At 31.8% G+C, this 20291-nt stretch overlaps 2 protein-coding genes and 1 long non-coding RNA gene across 18 annotated transcripts in view; 1 reads left to right on the plus strand and 2 right to left on the minus strand.

Annotated features, from left to right (window-relative positions):
* Positions 1–78: 78 nt before the first annotated feature.
* MED14 (mediator complex subunit 14) lies at positions 79–17944 on the plus strand. Of its 5 annotated transcripts, XM_087413494.1 has the most exons (26): positions 80–448; positions 1828–1947; positions 2746–2953; positions 3034–3166; positions 3237–3410; positions 3514–3639; positions 5178–5357; positions 5446–5639; positions 5957–6074; positions 6133–6274; positions 6357–6561; positions 6644–6803; positions 6933–7140; positions 9075–9283; positions 9448–9694; positions 10202–10345; positions 10438–10581; positions 10668–10837; positions 10901–11095; positions 11176–11433; positions 11644–11890; positions 13071–13441; positions 14520–14675; positions 15533–15802; positions 15882–16148; positions 16582–17944. In XM_087413494.1, the coding sequence occupies exons 3-26, from the start codon at positions 2805–2807 to the stop codon at positions 16750–16752; spliced, it is 4638 nt and encodes a 1545-aa protein (XP_087269620.1). In that variant the 5' UTR covers positions 80–448; positions 1828–1947; positions 2746–2804; the 3' UTR covers positions 16753–17944. The 5 variants fall into 5 exon arrangements, with proteins under 5 accessions (XP_087269616.1, XP_087269617.1, XP_087269618.1 ...); XM_087413490.1 differs by having other exon boundaries at positions 79–448; positions 10668–11095; XM_087413491.1 differs by having other exon boundaries at positions 79–448; positions 1828–1940; positions 10668–11095.
* Positions 2894–4189, minus strand: LOC147907348 (uncharacterized). Its single transcript, XR_015547455.1, has 2 exons — positions 4081–4189; positions 2894–3375 (listed from the first exon to the last, which is right to left on the minus strand). It is a non-coding gene; the product is annotated as an uncharacterized LOC147907348 (long non-coding RNA).
* Positions 13264–20291, minus strand: part of Tsp66E (Tetraspanin 66E) — a 51149-nt gene continuing 44121 nt past the window's right edge. For 11 of the 12 annotated variants that reach the window (XM_011057095.2, XM_087413508.1, XM_087413499.1 and 8 more), the window contains one exon: positions 18594–19319. In XM_011057095.2, coding sequence (XP_011055397.1) covers positions 19255–19319 — 65 coding nt within the window. In that variant the 3' untranslated portion in view covers positions 18594–19254. Of the gene's footprint in view, positions 13396–18593; positions 19320–20291 lie in introns of those variants that run through there. The other variant, XM_087413509.1, reaches the window with a different exon arrangement.

Below are 20291 nucleotides of genomic sequence, written 5' to 3' on the forward strand. Positions count from 1 at the left end.
ATGCCAATCAGATGAAAGAACTCATTGAGCGCTCAGTGAGCGGTTGTCGTTCTGAATACATTCAGTGACTTTACCATAGCGCGAATAGTCTCCCCGAACTCACTCACTGTGTCTCTACGTTTGCACCATCTAATAATTTTATATAACTAGAGTTGTATAGTCGTTTTCTGTCGTATAAATTTAGTTATTAAATGGATATATACTTGAATATGCTGTTAATAATTAAATGTATCTTGTATACACAAGCCACAAAGCTACGATGAAAAGCAGTTTGTTTTTGTTTTTGTTTTTTCTTCTGTAAAATCGCGAAGGAAGCATTGACTGCAGTTTCGAATCATGTTGAACATCGTGCGACATCGTTAAAACAATTGGGTACTGATTTGTGCACTCCAGATGTAAAATATGATGAATTAGTAGACAGCGTGAGCTTAATTTTTTAAAAATTTAGGTAAGAGGACATTATAATATTAATAATAATCTTTATTGATTAGCTTGTTGACCAAAGCCACTTGATTTAAATTAAATTCTTTAATTCTTCATACTCTTACTCGTATTCTCTTTTCCTTTATTTTTCTTGTTTTCCTAATTTCTCATCTCTCCTTTTTCCTTCCCTAAAATCTTAATTTATTTTCTACATGCATATTTATATGTTCTATCTAAACCTCTTCTGCTTTAATCCACATCTGCAATGAGTCAGTAGTCCACAGTTGAAGAGTTGAAAGCGAGTTGGTGAATCAGTAACCAGCAATCAACTTCTACTGACTATCAACTCATTATATACTATCAACTCAGATTTTCATATGTTATATTTTTTCTATCTTTCTTTCTCTTCTAATTTATTCTTTTCATTTTCATATAATATTACTGTAGTATTAATGTAAACTGTCTTTGACATATTAAAATCAAATAGATATAAATAATGAATTCAGTCACTTGTGTTACACTAGATTAGTTTACTAAAGCTATTATACATACAAGTAACAAAGTTAAATATAAAGAAGCATACAAATATTCTAAACAATTAAATATTCAATAATGTTATTATCATGTTATTTAATAGAATATGCATTTGTTATTTTATTAAAGTTGATTGTGCCATTGCATTTAGATACTTTATATAAAGCAATCTTTAATGTATACTAATCTAGTACAATACAAGTCTTCTTTGATTTTGAGTGGCCCTGGTCCTCTTTTCGAGGATTACTTGGCCAGTTTTCTTCGAGATGTAGTAAAATAAATATAAAAATTGGAATGCAATGCACTGGCCATCTCGAACTGGACAGATGTATCAAAAAGAAATGATACAATCAAAATGAAAATGGAAGGCAGCTCTTAAGACACTGGGCGCCTGCAATCACGACGCTTCGACGCGCGGTCAGACAAATGAAAGGACTAATGAGATACAATTGCACAGTCGAAGCTGGTCACGCTTTTCAAAAATATATTATAATTGAGGTGATGCAACACTCGAAGCAAGACAAGACGCACGTCCGATCTGCTCGAGTGCATCCACTATAGTACAAGTGACTGGATTCATCATTAGTCTACTTGATAAATATGTCGATGAGAAGAACTCCCCCTATGACCTTGATCTTAATATATGTTGTCAAGATCATGATTCTGAGTGATCTTCAACGGGTTTTAGCCGTCGCTCGTTATTCATTAAAAAGTTATTAACAAAAAAAGTTTTACCAACCTGTTGTATGTCAAGGTCATCAGAGTTGGCTTCCATCATCGACATATTTACTGTCTTTTTGAAGTTATATATTTAGTATATTTAAAGTTTGATGAAAAAAAAAAGTTTTAGTACAATATTTTACTATACAGGATGTCCCAGAAAAAGTTTAGGTGCTTTCACTGGCAGATTTTGTGGAACATTCCAAGATGAAAAGTCTTATATGAAATCGTCGAGATTATAATTGGGGTTCTACAATGAGTTGGTAGCCGGTAATAGTGGTCGATATAGGTTTTCTATAATAAGTCATTATCTAAGCTTAAATCATAAGAAATTAACTACAGTTGAATGTGAAAAAAACTTGACTATGATTGATCATTTTCTTATAGCTTAATGGTCATTCTACAATAAGCCATTAGTAATAAATCGGAAGCTAAAAATTGATCAATCACAGTCAAGTGTAAGAAGAATAATTGATTAGTCAATTACTAGCTTCTAACTTGATTTATTACTAATGATTTAGTATAGAATGTGTGTAAGACTTAAAACTTAATAATAATGGGTAATGACTTAATATAGACAGTCCATTTGTTGTACAAGTTGGCTATTAACTAATTTCACCGATTAAAACTTAAACTTGTTCCACAATAGAGTCGAAAGCTATAAGAAATTAATCCATTATAGTCTATTATTGTTTTCATATTCAATTGTAATTGGTCAATTTCTTATGGCTTATGATTTGAAATTTTATTTTTGAATTATTGTGATAGGCAATGTTCGAAATGTCTATTTCTATAAAAGGATTTTCTGTTTTATCACTATGGAATATAATGAAACTGTACCTACAATTGTATTTTATACAGAGATATCAAATCTTTCTCTGCGTTTTGTTTTCTTTTCTATATAAAATATTATGAATACATGTTCCTGTAACCAAATACTAAATAAATTAATTTTTAAAATCAAAACATATGTACACTGTTAATATAAAGTATGTTGTTTATTATATGTGATGTATATTATTTATCTATATAGTTTTAAAGTAATAATACAATTTTTGTCATTTGTAGAGGAAACGTCTATAAGTGTACATCGAATTAAGATACTTTCTATTAAAAACGATATCAAAATGGCGCCAGTACCTTTAGAAGGCCATCAAACTCCCGTCACAAATAACATACCACAGGAAGGTAATCGTGGTGGATCTATATCCTTGGGGATGCTTATAGATTTTATTATACAACGAACATATCATGAACTCACTGTTCTTGCTGAACTGTACGTACAAAATAGAGAAATATCGAAAAATGTTTCCATACTTTACGATATTATGGTTTATTCTGTATCTCTTTGTTTAGACTCCCTCGTAAAACAGACATGGAACGCAAAATTGAAATTTATAATTTTTCCGCTCGAACGAGGCAATTGTACGTTCGTTTATTGGCACTGGTAAAATGGGCAAATAGCGCATCTAAAGTGGATAAATCTACAGTATGCACATTTTTACACATTTTGTAACCACACAATTAAAACGTACGGTCTAATAATTTGTTCTTTTCAGCACATAATGGCGTTTTTAGATAAGCAATCACTGCTTTTTGTCGATACTGCGGATATGCTGGCGAGAATGGCTCGTGATACTTTGGTACACGCTAGACTTCCAAATTTCCATATTCCTGCAGCCGTAGAAGTACTTACCACTGGAACATACGGCAGATTACCAGCTTGTATTCGAGTAAATATACACGAAATATATATATATATATATATATATATATATATATATATATATATATATATTAAAAAATATGATTTGAGAAATTATTGTGTTTGAATAGGAGAGAATAGTGCCTCCAGATCCTATCACTCCTACAGAAAAGAGAAGTACATTGCAGAGATTGAATCAAGTCATTCAACATAGATTAGTCACTGGAAACTTGTTGCCACAAATGCGTAATTTGAAGGTAATTATATATGAAAAATAAGTAAAAATCAATAGAAATGTAGGTTTTAATGAAGTAAATCAAATAAAAATAAAAAGCCTTTGAAATCCAATGCTGGATATTGTTGCGATAATAATTTATTATGTATAACATTATTAATTAAACGTTTCGATCCATGATTCGATGATTAGAGTCCTCTTCAGCAATTATATTAATACCATAAGTAAAATATATACAAAATTGATTAGATAATTATACACAATTGAATCATTACAATGTGTTTAAGATTACAAAAATTATCTGTTCATCGTTATGTAAACTGTAGATAAGATATATCTAAATGAAATATTCAACTCATATGTATGCAATAATATCTGTTAAATTTCCAAATTCACTAAATAATAGAACTTAAATCAATGAAGATTGAAAATTAAACTAAAGATAATTAAATCAAAAACTTACATGACAGTTAACAGATGAGCATATCATGCGATGTTGACAGCATGCTTATCATGAATCTAATGAGATACATGTATGTGATAAACACCAACACAACAAACACTCGACAAACTGAAGAAGAGGGGGAAGCATCAAGTCTTAGACTTGATTAAAGTGTACAGGGGTTAACAAGCTATATAAATTTATCAAGTATTCAAGGATAAATTCCCAGTTTTGTCACATATAAACATTTACAGAATTGATTGCAAGGATCGTGATGCATCTTACGTCAAATCAGCAGAAACGACAAGAATTAAGGAGCATAAGAACTATTAATTGGAATATGTCGCAATATTCCGTAATTACTGAACACAGACTGGAATTTGCACATAATTTTGAGACTGGATAATATAAAAATTCTAGATAGAGAAAGCTTTTTAAACAAACGACTAATCTGAAATGATATTTATACATAAAAAAAGAGCTTGAATGTATAGAGTGATATGGAATTTTTAGATCCCTTATACACTACTTTAATTTCTAAAACTTGATGTTTTCCCCTCTTCTTTAGTTTATCGAGTGTTTTGTTATGATCCACGATAAGCGTGCTGTCAATGTTGCTTAATATGCTCATCTTAACTATCATGTAAGTTTTGATTTAATTATCAATCTTTGTTTAATTTTCAATCTTTATTTCATCGACTTAAGTTTTATTATTTATATATTTGGAAATTTAATGGACATTATTGGAGACATATAAATACGAGTTGAATATTTCATTCGGATACATCTTATCCATAGTTCATATAACGACGAACAAATAATTTTTGTATCTTAAACACATTGTAATGATTCAATTGTGTATAACTGTCTAACCAATTTTGTATATATTTTACTTACGGTGTTAATGTAATGCTGAAGAGGACTCTAACATGGCTCAAAACGTTTAAATAATTGTTATACACAATAAATTATAATTGCAATAACATCCAGCTTTGATTTCTCAAAGGTTTTTATTTTTATTTGATAAGCAGAAATATAAATTCTATTATAAGATATAATTATTTTGTAGAAGAAAAAATGCATAATTATTTTAAGTTTAATTTATTATTGATGTATAGATCGAGGCAGGAAGAGTGACGTTTCTTATCGAGCAAGAGTTTTCAGTATCTCTTACGGTTATGGGTGATGGGCCAACAGTTCCATGGAGACTATTAGAATTAGAAATTTTGGTTTCGGATAGAGAGACTGGAGATGGAAAAGCATTGGTACATCCTTTGCAAACTCGATATGTACACCAAGTATGTTCAATGTTTATGAATAAAAAAAATCAAGTTGATAACTTATACTTTCAGACGTTTAACGGATGTTAATTATTTTTTACGACAGGTTGTTCAATCGCGATTGGCTGAAAGTACTAACCCACTATCAGAAGTATATCATATCCTGCATTATTTTTGTCAATCATTACAATTAGAAGTTTTGTATTCTCAAACGTTAAGGCTGATTCGGGATAGATTGGACGATCATATTCATGTAGACGAATATACACCTGGCAAATGTCTTTCTATATCTTATTGGAGGTAAAACTAATCGCTTGTTACAACAACGACATAATTCCAAAATTGTCATTTTTTAGTTGCAAAAAAATGAAAAAAACATTTAAAAATAACATTTTTTTATTCCTCTACAATCAATTATTACATCAAAATTATATTTTAAAATTAATCTATTACAAAATTTTAATGAAAGAACATTGAAACATATTTTTTGAAAAACTTTATTTCTTTTGGTTTGTCGTAAATAAATTATATATATATATATATGTATTTAAAAGGTATTTTGCAAAAGAATTTTTATATACGCATAATATTTATATTCATATATGAGATCTTTTTAGGGAATTAACGAGAAAGGATCCACGATCAGAGCTTGGATATAGATTGACTGTTCAAGTAGATCAACATGATCCTGCGAGGCCTCTCGCAGTTGTACATATTCCGTCATTAGGTAGTAAGGTAAGATGATACACTTATATTTTTCAAACATGACATTTTACATCGTGATATTATGCAGGAAAGCGAAATAGCACATAGAGCCATTAGGTCAGATCAATTGTCGATGGAATGTTTACTCGTGCACACGATCTACGTTCGAACCCGAAGTCGTTTGTCTGAATTGAAACAAGAGCTACAAACAATGCTGAAAGACGTTGAGTGTAAGTTAAGAATACTTTTTTGTCTTTTATATTTGATTTTTTATATTTGAGGATGAAAAGATTAATTTAATTAATATTTTAGGTACTTTAGCGGGATCTCCAGCTATTTTATCAGTGCCTATATTGCAACCATGTTTACGTGCCGAGCTGCTGTTGGTTACAGTTGACACTCATACCGGTATGCTGCAGTGCCATGTCCCTCAATATGACGCACCACTTGTCCCAGAATTAACTATGGCCTTAAATGGGGATCATTCGCGTCTTCCGACACTTATATCTGAATTAAGGTATTAATTGTTACAATACTTTATGATCTTTCCTGGGCACATTTCAGCATATTTGAAAATAACATCGGTTGTGTTTTAACAGATTTTGGATAACACAGAGACGTTGTGAGAAAACATTGCAACATCTACCAGCTACCTCGCATGAACGTTTGCCTGTTTTGCATCATCCAGATCACCCTATGTCTAAGATTAGTCGGCATCGGATGTTTGTTCAATTGCACCGACATCCTACAGTCATATTGGTACACATCTTTATTAATTTAAAAAACTAAAATTATAATAATAATTTAAAATACTATTTTAGTTTGCTACACGCACGCGCACGCGCACACACAAACTCGTAAGTCTACATATGTTGTACTTTATTCTAGATTGTCGCATTCAAAGAGAAAGAAAGCTCACCATGTGAAATAGAGTGCTCTTTCTATCTTGCTGTGGTGAAGCATAGTTCCATCGAAGATGATCCACACGATGATAGCATAGAAACGGAAATACCGAAAATGTATTTGAAAGTCCAAAGCCTTATTGAGTTTGATACTTTTGTGATTACTCACGGCCCATTTACAAGTGTCGATAGTGGTGAGTAGATGTATAAAAGTTTTATATTATATTTTGAAATAAGGATAAGTATGAGAAGTATACATATACCAATATCTATTATTTATTAAGTCACATATTTTGTTTTTCATTAATTTTTTGTGATTAAATCTTTTTTTTTTATTTTTAACACTACAGATCTTCCTTATTCTAGATATTAGGTAAAATCAATAGCTAAAGATAATAAGATAAGAATAAAGATAATAACAATTATTAATTTAATGATAAACAATACTATATTATCATTGTTTATCATTAAATTGATACATGGATAAGTGAATACTTTTTATAGCTATGCATGTATTTGTATGTAAAGGAAGGATTGCGATAAGGGTCATCTTCCTCCCTGAATTCAAATGAAACTGAAAGAGGAAATATACCTTCATCTCTTGATATTATAAATGACATTTTTGACAAGTTTTTGAGAAATTGATAATTCCGGGAACATTATTAAAAAAAATCTCAGTCCTTGAAAAGTATCAATCACATCTCTTATATATCTTATAAATCATTCAAATGCAAAATATAATAATTTATGAAGGATGAGATTTTTAGGATCATTCTCCTGGGGAATTATAAGGACGGTATGGAAGTACACACACACACACACACACACACACACACACACACACACACACACCCCTCCCCCCCCCTCCACAGTTCCGTTTGAATTTAGAGGGACCAAAAATGGCTTTATCGCAACTCCTTTAGTTTATGATGTACTATTAGCATGATCAGCATGGATGTATAAGTACGTAGGCAAAAGATAGGTTTATTCACATCGTATGCTTCAATATGCTCCACAGCTTTTACTCACTCCAACGCGCTTGTTGGAGTAACTAAGAGTTGTAATAGAAGTATGTTGAAGTATGTTCAAGCATGCCATGCAAATAAATCTGATACATACTGTATCATGTAATTGTAGCTTGTAATATAATTTAGGACTATAATTCCTAATCTTATATAACAATTTTAATTTTTTAACATTAATTAATTTTAACACTTAATTTTTTCTCAACTTTGCTAATGATATAAATATAAATATACTATATGCATTATACGGGATGATTCTCATTTATGTGTTAATATCAAGTCTCATAGCAAACACTTTGGGCTTTTCTTTAATTGATCAAAATCAGATTAATGTAATTATAATATATGCGCACGCGCACGCACGCATACACAACTGAAATCTGAATGTTTCTTCATTTTTTCTATCTCCATTAGAAAAAGAGAAACATTTAGTTTGTGAAATTAAAATAGAATTAGTAGTAATATGTAATTAATATACAACATATAAATAACTATCTTTACAATCAGGGCTGGACATTGTATTTGAAATACTTTTATTTAACAAAAGGTAGTATACTTTTATTTAAAACAAATTTTTAGTATACTTTTATTTAAAACAAATTATTTACAAAGTTATTTTACAAGTATATTTAGTATTTCTGCGGAGCACATGAAAGTATTACATATTTTGTATTTAAAATAGAAAGATTGAAAATTTTTTCTATTTTGTGATTTAAATAAAATTAATTGTCAATCTTAGTATTTGAAATATAAAACGCAAAATACAATTACGTTATAAATATTGTTTTTCAAATAAAAATATTTCAGATACATGCTTAGCCCTATAATTTATAATTAACAATTATCGAGCTGTGTTAATTAATTGTAATTATATATTACTCAATGCTCTCGAATTATTATATATATATAATCTATCCTGCCTGAGAATGTTAAGATTAATCTTCTTACTAACTTTTATTAGTTACTAATATACTCATTTGTTCGTTATCGATATGTAATATAATACAGTGTACGGATAATAATATTAACATCTGGCATCATTCAGTGTGGTATCGGCATACTGCTCTGTTACTTTTAGGGGGATTAACGGGTGGATTTTTTAGGGAATAATGATCAAGATGGGGGGTGCATTACAGAAGTGGTGGAGACGTCTAACAACAAACGTAGAAGCACCGGGATCGGAGGAAGGACAGATGCAGCAGGAACACCACAGAATAGAAGACCAAAGCATCCGGCTTACTTTATTCCGGAATTGGCACACGTTGTCGCTTTGTGTGACGAACGAATACCGTTCGTAACTCTGGCTCAAGAAGTAAGATTTCATTCTCTCATTGAGTTTTCTATATAGTGTCGTTTGTGTCGTTTGTTTATTTAGCAAAGTACGTTTGAAATATCTTGTATACGATGAATTCTTAATTATGAATATTAATGAATTCTTAATACGATAAATTATCTTAATTTAATATTAATACGCAGCTTACTAGACGAGAGATAGCCCATCAGGGACTCCAAGTCGAGGCGAATGCCACAGCATTGGTACTCAAACTTGTTCAATTGCCTGCACCATCACCGAGCATAGCTACGAGCAGTGCTTGGCACGCTCTTCTCAAAAGACTTCTGAGTGTCTCGATTAGAGTTCAGGGCAAAGGCATGGCTAAAACTTGGACAGTGGAATTTGTATTTTATGGTAGTCCTCTCTCCAGCAGTCATCCCAAAGAACAAGGTTTCGATACTGTTTCTTCATACTAGAGTTTGTCTATTAACGTATATTTTTCATAATTTTACAGTGTAAAGTTATGAATTTAACAATAAGGTATTATTACAATTTCACTAATAAGTCTTCTTTTTGTTAAATTTTAAAAAATGTATATGTATTTGTGCATGTGTGTGTGTGTGTATGTAACATATGAAAATGTGTGAAAATGTGTGTTTTCATATTAATTTATAGTATAAGGCCGCAGCACAGACTTTTGCCTAACGCTGTATAACGCACAAGACATAAATTGACATAAGGAATTTAGAGTATGAAATGAAAGATTCTAATTGATTTATTTTCTTAGGTTTTATGCAGCGTTATGCAAAAATCTATACTACTGCTAATGTTTAAACTGAAATATAGCACACGTCGATTCCGAATAAAATCGGATCTTCTCTCATGAACAAATAAAATACGTTGTGTGTTCTGCTTCTTTTAATAGTAGATATTAAGTGTAAATTTCGGATTTTACAGGTTTGCGTAGGCCAGTCTACTTTCAATATGAAATGGGTACAGCGGATACCGTCTCCCGCACTGTAGATGTTTTGTTAAACGATTGGGGACAGATAGTACATTTGTATTTGATTGTTCATGATTTAGCTGAATATTTCAAAATGGGTGCGTTACACATTGCACTGAAAAATCATTGCATCTTTGCATTACATAAATTGTGTTCTATGTAATTCGCCATATTACCTTCTTTATTACAGAGAAATATAACTTACGCAATATGGTTAGCATTAAGTCTTATAGTTATAGCAAGCTGGTTCTTGCGTATGGTCCAAATCAAGGTGCAACTGTTACTATACAGTGGAGTACGAACGACAAGGCATTTAAGATGGTATTTGGTAGGAGTAAGTTTTCCGCATCGATATCGATCAATTTCGAACGCTCGATCGATGGAAATGATGTAATAACGAATATTCCGCTTGTATTGTAGGTCCAACAAATACGGTGACCAATGCGCATTCTATAATGAAGGAACAACTAGAAGCTCATTTGAATAGATACACGAATTTGGCACAAATTATTCATATACTTAATGAAACTCTTCAGCCACTCACTTCGATTAGTAAATTACCATCAATCCCTCAGTTATGCGTGCATGCGGTAAGTGCACGCGCGTATCTGCCTTTTTTCGGTTCAGATTTACGGCTAAATTCCTCTCTACAGAGACCACGAGTGCCAGTACAAACGTTTACTATAATGCCACAATGTGTCACTTTAGTAAGGATAGCGTATCAAGGAATGTATTGTTTGGAATTACGTTTGCGCGGCGGGGGTTTGGTGAGCTTACGCGACGGTGCTTACAGTCGTTTCGACAGAAGTAACGTCGTTGATGAGTTCACGCCTACGCAGGGCCTAAAAGTAAGATATATGAAAAAAAGACTCGCATAATTGAATGCTTAAAGAGTTTGTTCCTGATAAATGTGTTTCTATCATTGCAGGCATTTCTGTCGAAATATGTCGACGAGAATGCGGTATACAGAAGGAGGTCTCAATCGGAGGATGATAATCCACCGTCGCCTGTTACTATGGACAGCGATGGTGCTGGAGGCAACGTAAGCTTCTTAGGTCATCACAGGAGTGGGCCTCAATCACCCGCCCAGCAACGCGAAGGTCTGAGATTTCATCCACCGCTCACACCACCGTCTGGTAGTAATCCTCATACACCGGCCAGTCCTCATACCGCAAATATATCCCAGGCAAGTCCTAAGTATATCCAACTAATTGTAAGATAATAAATCATTCTTCTTTTTACATTTTTTTTCCTCCAAGGAAGCATTTTATTTATTACTTCGTTATTTTGAGATTTGTTTTTCTAGTTTTCGTTACAATTATTAGAATTTTTTTTCTCAAAATTGGTCTGTCAGCATTTTAATAAAAAATTCGATTAATTTCAAACTTCTTTTTAGGCAAATCAACATCAAAGTTTCGGAAGTAGTCCTGCAACTTCATTTAATTTAGCATCTCCGCCGTCATTACCGCCAAATACACCTAATATGTTACCACATCCATCTCCTGGATCCGGACTTGTTGCAAATAGTCCTTTAAATCCAATGCACGTTCCCAGTCCGGCTGGTCTCATGCCGACATCATCGCCTGGTCCTTGCAGTAATGTTCAAGTAGGGCATTCTCCTGCTGGTTCATTCATGCAAACAGGTATGAGTGACAAGAAATAAATATTTCCATCTTTATACTTTAGATTTGTCTTCTATACTTACGTTGGTAGCTAGTTCAAAAGTGTACACGTTTTTTGTTTTGAAATGACGTCAGTTTTTTTATTCAGACAACTGAATTCAATATACGAGTTTACTGAACTAATTGTACTAGATCAGAGGTCTGTTTTTTTTATTCCTACATTAGAACTCTCTTTTTCGCTTTCGCCAAATATCTGGAGATACTGTAGTGTCTCGGCGCTAAGACAGTTAATCGATAAGTTGAGCCGACGTACGATGCTTATTTTCCTGCTGAATTGCTAGCTGGATTAAAATTTTGCATTAGTTCAAATTAGTTCAGCTTATAGAGCAATCCTCGTGTAGGAACAGAAAAATAAACTTTTGTTTTCCAAAATTTTAATGATTTTTTTAAATAAATGAATAACGGTGGCCAATATGCATTTCGTATTGAAGGATCACCTAGAAGCTCATTTGAATAGATACACGAATTTAAATGTATTAAATTAAATGTATTAAATTAAAGTAAATGTAGAAAATTAAATGTATAAAACAAATTATTCATATACTTAACGAAATTTCATATACTTAACGAAACTTTAGTCGCTCATGTCTATTAGATATTAGATTGTTAGATTACCATCAATCTCTCGGTTATGCGTGCATGATGCGGAAGTGCACGTATCTACCTTTTTTCGGTTCAGATTTACTGCTTTTGTTTTATAAACTTAATAACTGGATCCTTATCTCTTTATCTTAACCAAAAGTCTTTACACTTTTATAATATGTTATTCAGCATTATTAAGATCGTTCGAAGATGCGAAAGAGTATCAAAATATTAAATTGCTAGTCAATTTAACTCGTGATATTACTGCGGTAATTTAGTATAGTTAGCGTTTTAAGACCGAAAAATCATTTTTTTCGGTGCACGTTTCAAAGAACTTCATACATAATATATAAATTCACACAGAATCATACAAGCATTTAAGATCCAAGTAGACCGTTTAAGTCATTGATTTCTAGTTTGCTTTATATTTTTATTATGTTTGAAAATAAATGCAAGCTAAAAATGATAATAATTTTCGATTGAAATTGTAAGTTTGCCAGGAATATCAAAGCGAACAAAGCTATCTTTACAATGTTAATAACGATACGTCAATGTTCAGGTCATATCGATGGTAGTCCTTTTCCGGCTTCTCAAAGTATGGCTTCTCCGGCTGCCTCCAACTGGCCTGGATCTCCCAGTGTACCGAGACCTTCTCCCGCGAGACCTGGACAAAGCCCGAGTCATGCAGCGCTGCATAGTCCGCAAGCCTCCGATCATAAGACCGGTAGTCACATCTCCAGAGTATTACCGCAGAGGTCCTGGGCGGGTGCCGTGCCGACGCTTCTCACGCACGAGGCTCTAGAAATGCTTTGCTGCCCATCGAATCATCCTTCCGCCTTACCAGGTCCGGATATGTCTCCGCTTGAGAGATTTCTAGGCTGCGTCTACATGCGGAGACAGTTGCAACGTTTTATCCAGACGGAAGATTGCGTAAGTAAACTTGCGTACAAATCGTAATATAATTCAGGATTTCAGTCCTAATAAAATCCTAATATAATCCCTTTAAGGGAGGAACGTATTGTAAACTATTTTGACGCTAAATTTGAGCGTCAGCATGAAAAAGCATCCGGGAGTATTTCATTATATTCTGTGTATAATCCAATAATTAGGATAAATAGAAATAAAATGAGTAAAGAACAATAAATGGATTAAAGCTTAAAGAAAGGTAAATCAATGGTAAGAGAAGGGCAATTTCAATCAAAAATTAGGAAAATTAGGCTAATAATAAAGAATTGTATTCTAAATGGTAAACGAGCATCCGTATATCTAAAGAATGATACAATAGAGGCTATTTTGATCAATAGGTTTTATTTGAAACTTATACTTTTAAGGTCTGTTTTTTATTCCTGTACTCTCTGAATAGAAATTTACATTTCAACTTATTGCAGCGGGTGCACCAGTTTAGAGAGAGCAGAAATAAAAAACAGGCTTGTTGTGCACAGGACGCGTCAACGCATTACGCATAGCAAGAGACAACGCGATAGCCAATTAAACTCTTCCAGATCAGAGTATATGTAACTATCGCGTGGTTTCTTGCCACGCGTAATGCACATCCTATGCACAACAAGCCTATAACGTTTTCGACTGCAGTGGACACATAGTTTGCATCGACCTAGAGTGGATTAATATTCTACTATTGATTAACATTATATATGTTTTATCAAGAGAGTAGAGCATACAACATCAATAGCTGCATTTAACAGAGAAAATTAATCATTGAGCACTCATTAATTCTTTAATATGATGGTTCCTACACTTAAATCCAGCAAAGATTGGTCAATTCTTCCTCCATCCGAGATTTTGGATCGATTTCTATTATCATGCTAGACACAGGCTTTAATATTCGTAATGTTTTTAGAGTTTATTTAAAAAGATTTGATCGCTTATAGTCATTATATTTGATTTATTGTACAAGTTTTGTCTGTTGAACATGATTGAGATATTTTCTGCAGGATACAACTTGTGTAATCAATTTTCGTTATATATATATATATAAATTATGTTATAGTTAACTGGTATCAATGCAGAGCCCGGTGTAGTACATTTCAAATCTGAGAGCTTGCAATGCAGAGTTGGATTAAATCCTACGCATTTCCAATCTCTTCACATCAAGGTTCTTTCACTTCCAGAGTATAAAGATCAATGGAGTCTAGAAGAATTACAGGTAATTGAAGCAGATGCTTTATATATCCATGCGACGTGATTCACTTGAAAAAATGAAATAAACTTCAAATAAGAAAAAAACAGGTCAATAATATGAGCTGGTTAAGAATAAAAAGGATTAATATACACAGTACCCTCCATAAGTTTGGGAACATCCTACAGCAAAATCATTACATGATAACGATCTATACATGTTTTTGATTTAAATATGTCATAAGATGTTTAAATGACGATAAACATTTTTATCTAGAACACCTATAAGTTTGTACATGCCGAAAATATGTCGGACAATCATCATAGCATCAGAGCGCTCAAGGTTAAATTTCGCGCTTTGATCTATTATTTATATATTTCATTTGTTTTGCAGCGTTGTACTTGCGTGCGTTGTACATACCTACACATTCATAGATCGTTTAATTGTAGTTTAACGGTTTCTATAAAAATGATAAACTATTCGAGTCGCAAGTTGATTTTAGACTCCGTAAAGTTGTAAAATGACCCCGATGAATCAGATTTCATATAAATCGCATTTTAATTAAAATTCCATATTTTAATAGTATGTTATTATAGATAACATATGTATATATATACTTTTATTTTATGTTTTCTTAATTAAATAATTACAAATCAAAATATATCGATTTTATTATATTTTCCTTATAAATATATGTATATATATATATATATATATATATACATATATTTATTATATAATATTTATTATATTTATTATATATACATATATTTGTGTGTGTGTGTGTGTGTGTCATTAAAATCAATAATAAATTAATATGATAATATGATGATATACTTTCTCAGCATGAATAATTAAAAAGAAATAATCTATTTTATTCGCAGATTATCGAAAAGTTCTTCGACACGCGGGTAGCTGCTCCGCCTTACAAACACAACACACTGTCCGGTTTTGGGAGGATGCTTAACGTACGTTTCAAAGTATTAAAGGATTTCGTGCAAATAATGAAACTGGATCTAGTTCCCAGTCTTGTGCAGCAGCAGCAGCTGAAGTGGTCCGTGCAGTTATGTTTGCGTATCCCACCTTCCGCAGGGCCAATCGTGCCTCCTGGTACGGAAGGAGTACACGTTTGCAGGAGTAAAATTCTATTTTTCGTGAGTATTCGTATTTTTTATATCGCACATAATTTGCTTATTCTCAATCAATTCTTAAGCTTATACATTTATTTCGCAGTTGCAAATAACGAGACTAGGTATATCATATCAAGGAGAGACGCCGTCCTTGGTGTTGCCGTTCGTGCATGATGTCAATACGAATATAACACAGCTAGCGGATAGAAGAGATCTTACTCCACCTCCCTCAGCGATTGCAGCAGCGTCTATGCAGCTAAAGAGATTCGCCGAATACGGGGCGAATCAGTCAGAGTGCTCGTTGTTCCCTGCTGTACGCGATCTTTTAGCTAATTTCACATTACCATCGGAACCGCCAGTTATATCACAGGTGATAATCTCAATTAGAAGAAACTTAAGTATGTTAATCATAAAGCTATTAGATTATGCCAGAAATGAGAATCAGATGACATTTTTTCCATTTTCTCTTTTATATGATATCGAAATTAATTAATTTCATCATGTTGACGTCATAATTGATCTATTCTTTTTCTCTGAGAGGAAAGGAGGAAAAGTAAATGATTCAGTAAGAAATTCAGCTGAAAAGAACAGACCTAAAATATACACAGTGTGAGACTAATAACAATATTCTATTTCTTCTTTTATTTCTTAAAAGCCATTTTACAATCATAAATTCATGGAAAATATGGCTCTCGATATAAATTGTATATGAATGATATAGTCAAATTTAAGATACTAATGAATGTCGCCAACAAAATATTTTTATAAAAATTTAGTAATCAAATTACATCTGTTTATAATAGGTCGTGCCGTCCCCGGCAGGAACTCAAGTAGCTTCCGCACAGCAAATTCAGAACACAGCGATGCAAATGCATTCGCCCATGGCTGCTGGTCAAGGTCCGCCACAGGGACCAGGACCATACGGAATCCAAGGCATGCAACCGATGGGCATGATGGGCGGCCCGCCTCAATAGGACTTGCTTTACTCTCCTAATCCCCTGTGTCTATCGAGTCATCCTACATGGATGAACTAAAAATGTAAACTTTGACTCAAAGAATTCGCGAGAAAGAATAATCCGACTGCGCTATTCTAATATGAGAAGATTTACATTTTGTGGGGCATCTTAGGAGAGAGAAAACTATGTCGTGTTCGCTGCATTTTTAATCCAACAAAGGTGAAAAATGGACAGCTAATAAAAATAGGATATTATGAATGTACATGTTTCTTGTGACAATCTCGCATCTAAGTTTGGTATTGTAGATATACGCTTTATACTTTATTACAATTAGCAAAGTCTATTATTAAAGCAAGTATGTTAAAATGAATGTATATAAATTGTATTATAAGAATTAGATTACAAGTATTATATTGGAATCATCCAACGTGTAACTTAATTTAACTTTAATTTTAAAAAATTACAACTGTATTTGCCAACAACAGTTTATTACATTCTTCATGTAAAATGATATTCTTTGTTGAAAATTATCATAATAAGTATAATCAAAAATACGAATCTATTATCTTTTTATAATGTATATATAAGAAGTTTAGTATTAATATGAATACAAAATAATTTATGATGTTGCAAATAAAAGGCATTATAAATATATGAAAAAGACAAATGTAAAAATATTTATAAGTAAATTTCTTAGATTTAAGATGAGTCCACGTACTACAATTTATTTGATGCAGATACATGAATTGTCATATCATTTAATTATTTCATTAAAACCATACTCTTGTGGGGAGTATCGGTTTTTTAGCTGTACGAATAAATTTATAACTTCGTAAAAATTCGTTAGGTTTGACATTACAAATCCATTTGCTCTGCATATATTTATTTTTAACAAAATTGATACTGGTATAGAATTAGCAAGTTTGAAAAATTATCGTTCAATATGATGTCATTTTGTCACTGTGCCTTTATATATATTTGACTACATTTTGCACAAATCTTGAGAATGCACGGCATAACTACAATATAAACAGAGACATCTCCAATACTACTAAATTTTTTGCTTCTGCAAAAAAAAATACAACTTTCACTTAATGCTCAACATGATAAGTATACTCTGTTTTGCGTTTATAGCATCATTTTATTTGTAAGCATCATTTGCCCTTGTTTAATATTTGACAATAATAAGAATGAACACAGCATGTGAAAATGGAATGTATTTTTTAATTCAACTATCCGTTGTCCTGAACATTTCCATGAAGTACAGAATTTACTCACACAGTTTTAAAAAATTGACACTTTACAAAGATAGGTTTAGATAATTTAATGGTATGACATTTGGGTTACAGGTACGCCATCCTCTGTAGTATGTATAGTACCTTTTATCAGACATAGTTTTTATATACATATAAATATATAATAGTTGCATATTTTATAATCGACATACTTCATTATGTTATGAATAAGTTGTTGACATTTTAATCAAATTAACCCTCGGTACCACAAAGAGTTAGCGCAATCCTCCCCCGATTTTCATAGTTTAGATGTTTTCCGATCCCTTTTCACTTATTGCAAAATATCTTTCGTTCTACATTTTAGACTTTCTAACTCATAAATTCTTTTTTTCAGTCTTCAAACGATAGATTAAAAAAAAATTAGTTAAAATTAATGTACTACAATCTGAGATACAAGCAAAAGAAAACGCTGAGTGACAAATATCCGGATGTGGATAGATAGGGACTTTTTTGAGATGTGGATACTGAGGATTAATTTAACTATTAATTTTACGAATCGACTGATTCTTGATGTCGCCATACGTTACGGAAGAATTGATAGAAGAAAATAATTCACATTACACATTTTATCTGGCATTTATGAATAATATATATATAAAATTTTTATTTTGGTTCTGTGTATACAGCTTCTCTTTTTTTTTACAAAAAACATAATACTCTTAACAAAAATCAATCGTACTATATTCTTAATATATGCAATTGTACAATACTCATAGTTAATAATAATATATTGGAATATAACTGTATATCAATAATCGCATCTCAAATATATATACATTTTAGGTCAGGTATCAGTCTCTGTATATAAAATTTGAATACATTTTGATACACCTATTTCACATGATAATTCTTAATTGCACCGAAACGAAACTGAACGTTACTAAACATTTTAAACTTTGAACTTAAACTAAGTGAATATCATGCGTTCTTGGCCGTGTTTTTTATGTCTTGTCTTCTTTGTTAATCTTATTATTATAATGTCTCACATAGTTTATTTTTCAAAAATAATTTTTTGCATAATAGCCTATATATACTTTGTATCTTTAGTACCAAAAAGATACTTGCGTAGATATATATTGATTTGACGCGAAATTAAATTTATCATATATCATAGCATACGACTACAACACGCGCATTTATATTATCATTTTTATCGCAATTTCAGAATAAACACATAAATGTCACATTAATCTTGACTCGACTTCCACAATTCTACGTGAGATTTCTAAACTGGTGTCTTAGGCTTTTCGTTTTTTAAACTGTTTTTCCCCTCGACTTTAGATAGCTTTTCTGAAATTTATACATTCAATATTATGGAATACTACATATTAGACAGCATTGTAAAAATCAGGTTGTTTATATTGCAATATTTATCCCTGTTTCGGATCTACAACAAGTTTAACAATCTTGGTTGTCGAATACATATGAATACAAGAAGTTTTCGAATGTTTTCTACAATTTATTTTTTTTGTACTCAACAAGTAAAAAACAATTTACAGAAAAATTTCTTTTCTAGATTGCTATTTACAATTGGGTATTTCACATAGGGATTAGATTGCAATAAAAAGAACCTTTACATTATTTTGAAGCCATTTGACGGATACACTATGCGAACGTTTAAAAATAAATATAAATATCCATAGTGTGTGCATAATATTGCATGCAAAAAATGTGAGCTTCATTTCTAAATTAAACTGCACATTATATAAAAACAAGCGTTTCACTATATATCATAGTTTTTAAACTATTAGCTAAATGAGTTAATGAGAATTTCAATCCTCCAATTAGTCTGCGATATCTCTGTATCGCACTTATATGCAGGCGACGCATAATGGCTTGTCGTTAATTATGCGTGATATGATTCATAAATGTACATGATAAAATACTCTTTTGACATAGCTTCGATACTTGTATCAGAGATAAAAGGAGGTTTGATTCATTATTACTTCCTCTATTGGGAAACAGTGATGTGCAGCACATTTTCATACACGGCAATCGATAAAAAAAAACGAAAATTAATGTTCAATATAAACACTCTGACTTTGTGACTTGCTCACAAAGTATATGCGTTATGTAAAATGCTCCTGCCGATCTCTAATATATCATCAATGACGCGTCATTCCTATATTTCTCAGACAATTATACATCTGATATAAATATCTGACAAATTTTTAATTACTCAGGTACATATACATATATAGATATATTAAAAAAAATATAAAACTAGAAGTATATATATATAAGGTTCAAGAATCATAAGTA

The sequence above is a fragment of the Acromyrmex echinatior genome, chromosome 14 (genome assembly GCF_024713525.1).
Source record: "Acromyrmex echinatior isolate Ae372 chromosome 14, ASM2471352v2, whole genome shotgun sequence".
NCBI lineage: Eukaryota > Metazoa > Arthropoda > Insecta > Hymenoptera > Formicidae > Acromyrmex > Acromyrmex echinatior.